Source organism: Stegastes partitus, unplaced genomic scaffold, assembly GCF_000690725.1.
Source record: "Stegastes partitus isolate 25-593 unplaced genomic scaffold, Stegastes_partitus-1.0.2 Scaffold196, whole genome shotgun sequence".
NCBI classification, from domain to species: domain Eukaryota; kingdom Metazoa; phylum Chordata; class Actinopteri; family Pomacentridae; genus Stegastes; species Stegastes partitus.
The window spans coordinates 236,400-242,495 of NW_007577927.1; the positions used below are offsets into that span (position 1 = coordinate 236,400).

General features: G+C 38.5%; 1 protein-coding gene across 1 annotated transcript in view; it reads left to right on the top strand.

The window, feature by feature from the left end:
• The window catches only part of uqcc1 (ubiquinol-cytochrome c reductase complex assembly factor 1), a 20,218-nt gene extending 18,844 nt beyond the window's left edge, over window positions 1-1,374 (top strand). The window contains exon 9 of the mRNA XM_008280475.1: window positions 743-1,374. Within this exon, the coding sequence (XP_008278697.1) occupies window positions 743-877 (135 nt within the window). The 3' untranslated portion in view covers window positions 878-1,374. The remainder of the gene's footprint in view (window positions 1-742) is intronic.
• Window positions 1,375-6,096: the final 4,722 nt, after the last annotated feature.

Consider the following 6,096-nt stretch of genomic DNA (forward strand, 5'->3'; position numbering starts at 1 on the left):
TAAACGTGTTTTATCGGTACCGGAGCTCTGCTAACATGCACAGGGTTAGGTTTAGGGTGATAAATAAAAATACTAATACGGGAATTTAAAAAATTAATCTGAAGCTTCACTTGTTCAGACTTGACGAAGCAGCTCTTAAGTCTGTTTGTTTTATTTAACGTCGAGACTTTACGCTGCAGAGTTCAGAGGATTAAATCTACAACAGCGAATTAATCTGAATAATTTGTGTTTTCTGACTTGAGAGCAGCAGAAAGCTTCTCAACAATTCGATATAATTTCCAGCATTACTTTCTACTTTTGTCTTTAAATCGTGTTTCAGCTTCATCGTGTTATTTTATTGATGTATCGTACTTTTAAGCACTTTTTATTCACTGCATTTCTTATGGTCCGTCTTTTTTTTCCTCTTTTCTGAGCATCTGGCAAAAGAATTTATTCACAATTATTAAGGTTTTAGCTTTAAATGTAGAAAAACTGTGTGTTTGACGATGAAACGAGCTGCTAATCGTAGCCGTAACGTGGTTTTAACGCGTGCAGATGCAGTTTATCAGCGTTCTGGACCAAAAATGACACAAAACTGTATTTTAAACAGTTAATTTTGCACATTTCTCCCAAATATTGAACCTCCAGCAGTGAATGAATCTGAACAGTTCTGCAGAAAACGTCCTAAAACGAATCCGATCTGTGTGTTTGACGATGAAACGAGCTGCTAATTGGCGCCGTAACGTGGTTTTAACGTGTGCAGATGCAGTTCATCGACGCGCTGGACGGCCAGGACCTGCTGCTGACCGGCGAGGTGAAGTGGCGCCCCCTGGTGGAGGAGAACGCTCAGAGCATCCTGAAGGTGGTGCGACCCACCTACAACGATGCTGGACTGTGAGGCCCAGACTTCCTGCTTCACTCCTTCCTCCTCTGTAGCCTCCTTCCCTCCTTCCCTCCTTCCCACCTGCTTCCTGTTTTAAGTTTGACTCGTAGCTTCTGTTTCTGAGCTTCATAGACGGTCAGGGATCATGACTTCACACCTTTATAGCAAAAAAACAAAAAAAGAAACGCCGCCACGCACCGCCGCCGTCGTCGTCCTCCTCGTCGGGCCTCTCCCTCAACGCAGACGCTCTGTATTTATATGTCCTCGTTTCTTTTCACACGCTGTATTTATAAACTATTTTGTACGTCAGCCGAGACTTCCGCTCCGTCACTGTGTTTTAAATAAAGTTTGGCGGCTCGGCGTCGGCGGGGTCAGCGGAGGTTAGCGGCCGCGGCGTTTCGTTTGTCCGGTTCTCAGGACGCTCTCAGGCTTGAACGGGAAGCTGAGCCCCACAAAAAACCCCCAAATGTTTTTAAGAAGTGATGAATAAAGTGTTCTCTGGATCTACAGACTCCCCGTCTTCCTGTTTTTATTCGTGTTCTGCTCAGAGGACGCTAGTTAGCCGTGCTAGCCTGCTAGCGTTAGCATTCCACTGCTAACTTGCTGACGTAAGAATGGCTGCATGATGCTTTCAGGGATTTTCTCTCATTCATCTTTTCTTCTAACGTGATAAATATGAGTAGAAACGCTCCTGGAGGCTCTTTGTTGCTCAGGTTTAGCAGCAACGAGGCGTTTTGATGAAGATGTGACTGCTTTAGGAGCCGAATCAGGCAAAGATCTGCCACCAGAGGCTCTGATTAAAGGCGTAGGTTTGATCTTTGCTCAGACAAGCTGAGCAGGAGACACAAACGGCTCAGCCAGAGATTAGTTAGAGAATCAGGACGTTCGATCTTAAAGATGATTCGGTTCTAAAGTGAAACCGAATCTGGACAGTTGAAGATGTTAAAATGTGAGTTTTCATCCAAGTTTGACTAAAACTTCACCTAAATTTTGACTAAAAACTGCAAAAGACGCCCGTTTCTGTCCGTCACTGTCGTGTGTGTGCGTTGGTTTGTCAGCAGGTGGCGCCGCTTCGTCCCTCGACGCCTTTAAACGACTGCAGAGGAAGAAAATACAACAACAACAACAACAACAACAACAACAACAATGTTCCAAATGAAGGAAAGCAGGCGGGAAGTTTGAAACGACTTTTTGTTCTTCAGCTCGTTTAATTTGGGATTAAAATGAACCAGATGTTAAATAAAAGAGTTTCAGCTTTGATCTGATCAGATTCACATTAATGCAGGAAGAAGCTGAAACACACGATGAGGAAGAGTTCTGCTGTTTAATGCTGATGTGAAGTTAAAATGCAGCTTCCATCATAATCACCGACCAGATCATTAAAACGACGCCTGTAGTTTATCAAATGAGCCTCCAGCTGCTGGAAAAGTCGCTTCAGTTCATGTTTTTAACTGAAAAATTGTGAGATAAAGCATAAAAATTTTAAATAAATATTGAAATAAAAACTTAAAATTGTGACGCGATGGAACAAACTTCCAACTTGTCAAGTCAAAAACATGGAAATAAAAAGTTTGAGATGAATAAATAAAATCATTTATGCAATAAATGTTTTAGTCACTGACTTTTCTAATATTTATCTTTTACTGGTATTAATGGGCTCCTGTATTTTATTTCATTTTATTGACGCGTATTAACAGATAAAGTGTCAAAATTATTATTCATTCATTCAGATTTATTTCCCAAAATAATTTTAAAATTAAAGAAATTTAGCATCTCAACATGTTCAGTCTTATTTGATTTATTTTCCTTTATTAGAATAAATCTGCTTCCATGTTTCTCTACATTTTATTGAGTTATTAAACTTTACAAATGTATTAAATATTAAATTATGAGACAAGAATGAGATAAAACTTTCATTTTTTAAAAACTTTTCTACTCTGTTATATATATCTTACACACTCTGTTTCTGTATTTTACGTCTATTTTGCTCTTATTTTATTGTACTTATTATTTATTTGGCTTTTTCTTTAAAAAACAGGACCTGAGTACAGATTTCAAACACGTGAATGTGAGCCGGCGCGACGAATAAAGTTCCTTGAATCCTTGAATCCTTGAATCCTAAACCAGGACGACGTCTCTTCCAGCTGCTGCGTTTTTGGGAACAAATAGAAAAACATATATGTTCAGTTTATTTCCTGCTGAAGCTGCTGGAGGCTCCGGTTCAAACTCAAACTGCTGTTTTCTCTATAATCTGAAGTGAGTTTCCTGCTGCAGCGCCATCGCTCGGCCTGAGGGGGGCGCCACACTCCTGGTTAATGTGGACCAGTGAGGCTTCGGTCTGACAAATAATAATCATCATTTACACTGAATTAATGTAGATTTAATGTGTCTTTTATCGAAGCCTCTTTATTTAACTGTAATAATAATAAAATAAAAAAAATAATATTCTTTGTCTAAAACCTTCATTTTGTACAGAAAACAGATAAAATATTTACATTTAAAACGACTAAAAAATATTTTATCGACACTTTATTGCGTTCAAAGACATTTTTGTTATTGTCTTCACATCTTTTTGTGGTTGATTTTTGTTTCTTCCAGTTGCTTTCGCATGTCATGCTTATGTCCTTCCAACCCGGTCTCACAGCAACTAGTGAAATAGTCACAAAACTTAATCTAAAAATCTAGAAATTTTAATTTCACCTATATATATCAATTTCATTCGTAAAGTCAGTCCAAATAAACACGTTCCTCATCAGTTTAAACCCCTAAATGCATTTAAAGTTTTATATTTCACCCTCCATTTGGGAGAATAGGCTATTTTGAAGAAAGAACTACAACTTCCAGTACCACTACAATACAACCTGATGGGACACGCCATGACATTTGTAGTTCTTCTTGGGGTTTACGACTAGGCTTGTGTTTTTGTATTAATAAACTAAAATAAAAGGACTGAAGTTCTGTCTGATGGGGAAAAAACGTGGCCCAGACACCAAAGATAGTTCTGATTGATATGTATTGGTTTGAAATTCGTGCTGGGAAACATGAAGAAGCAAATCGTGACCCAGAACACCAAACAACAGATTAAGTTTCATGACTGTTTCAGGAACTGCCGTGAGACTGGGTTGGTTCTTTAGAGGTGCGTTTTGCATCTTTTCATGGTTTTGCATCTCTTTGTGGTCTTTTTGCATCTTTTAAGCATCTTTTTATGGTTTTTTTTCATGTTTTAATGCTGTTTTTGCATCTTTTTGTGGTAGATTTTTGTTTTTTCCAGTTGGTTTTTGCATCTTTTCTTGCTGATATGCATCTTTGTTGTGCTTTTGCATGTTTTTTTGGGTTGTTTTTTCTTTTCATGCTGTTTTTGCGTCTCTTTGTGGTGGTTTTGTGTCTGTGTTGAACCACATCCGAACACCTACGACTGCTTTGGGTCTCATCAGCTCTTATTGGTTGTGAGAGGAGGCGTTCGTGCTCCACAGAGGATGAACCGCTGTGTTCACAGTTCTTCTCTGCAGCGAGCTCTAGTCCAACAGTCGGTTCTTTGTCTCTGATGGAAACATTTTCCAAAGTAAGAACTGAAGCAGAGAGCTGACTTGTGTCTGTGTGGAAACAGGAAGTGGTTCCTGAGTCACTCGTCCCTCAGCGTTCGTCTCCTGGACGCTCGTCTTCAGTCACATGAACTGAACTCAGATCCTTTCAGTTAAAACCACCTCAGAGACACAAACAGAGGCTCAGAGGAACTGAAACCTGGTCTGTTTTGACTCTTTGACTGTTTTACAGCCGAACAAACCTTCAGATGAATTAAATCATCTTTAAATCTAAAGCTTCACTTCTTCAGACCGGTTCCTGTAGTTGTTGTAGTGCTTTTACATCTTTCAGTGGTTGTTTTGCATCTTCTTGTTTTCTTTTGTTGTTGTTGTTTTAGTGGTGGTTTTACTTCTTTTAATGTCTTTTGTTGCTTTTAGAGGCAATTTAGCATCTTCTTGTGGTTGTTTTACATCTTTCTGTTGGTGTTTTCATGTTTTTGAGTTTGTTTTGTGGTTGTTTTGCATATTTTTGGTCATTTTTTCTTTGTTCTGGTTGTTGTAGTGGTGGTGTTACATCTTTTTATGTCTCTTCTTCCTTTTAGAGGTTGTTTTGCATCTTTCTGTTGTTTTTTTCATGTTTTTTTTTTGTTTTTGCATATTTTTGTAGTTGTTTTTTGTCTTTGTTTTATTTTTTTTAGAGCTGGTTTTTCATCTTTTTGTGTCTTTTCTTCCTTTTACAGGTTGTTTTGCATCTTTCCGTTGTTTTGTTTTCATGGTTTTGTGTTTGTTTTTGCAACTTTTTTGTAGTTGTGTTGCATCTTTTTGTGATTGTTTTGCATCTTTTTATGATTCTTTTGCATATTTTTGTTGTTTTTGGTCATTTTGTCTTTGTTTTGGTTGTTTAATGGTGGTTTTACATCTTTTTATATCTTGTTGCTTTTAGAGATAGTTTTGCATCTTTCTGTTGTTGTTTTTTCATGCTTTTCTATTGCTTTTGCATCTCTTTGCTGTTATTTCACATCCTCTTGAGGTTGTTTTGCACCTTTTGTAATAGTTTTGCATCTTTTTGTCATCATTTTGCACATTTTGTTTGTTAGCAGATCAAATCTAAATGTAAGTTGTATTTTTTCCGTGACCAACGCGCTCCTTTAAGTTTTTAATCTGTAGGAACGTTGAACTGATGTGTGGGAGGACTGAGGATCGATTGTGTTCGGTTTATTAAAGTTTCCAGCAGAAGGAGGAGACTGGCGGTGATGGAGGCCGTGAGGCGTCTGCTCAGCTCTCAACATCTGCAGCTTCATGCGTTTCCATCCTGATGAAACCTGATCGGAGCTGAAGCAGGAAGAACTCAGCGATCAGATAAAAACTCGTGTTCCACATTCACACACAGCGACGCACAAAGACGGACTTTGGACAAACTGGTTCCTCCGTCAAAGGAAACAAAAGTGAATTTAACCCTCGAACCGTCCCCCGTTATGCGCTCTAATGCTAATGACACAGCATGAGGTCTGACTGAATGAATGAAGCTGCAGATCCGTTGGTTTTGTCTCATCTTAGTTGCTTTCTGTCTCTTTGTCATCATTTTGCTTTTCTTTGGTTGTTTTTGTCCTGTTTTGTCTCCAGGTTGTCGTTTTTTTTGTCTGTTTTCTTTTGTTTTGTGTCTCGTTTTCTTTATTTTATGTCACTTTGGGACACTTTTGCCTCTTTGTGTTT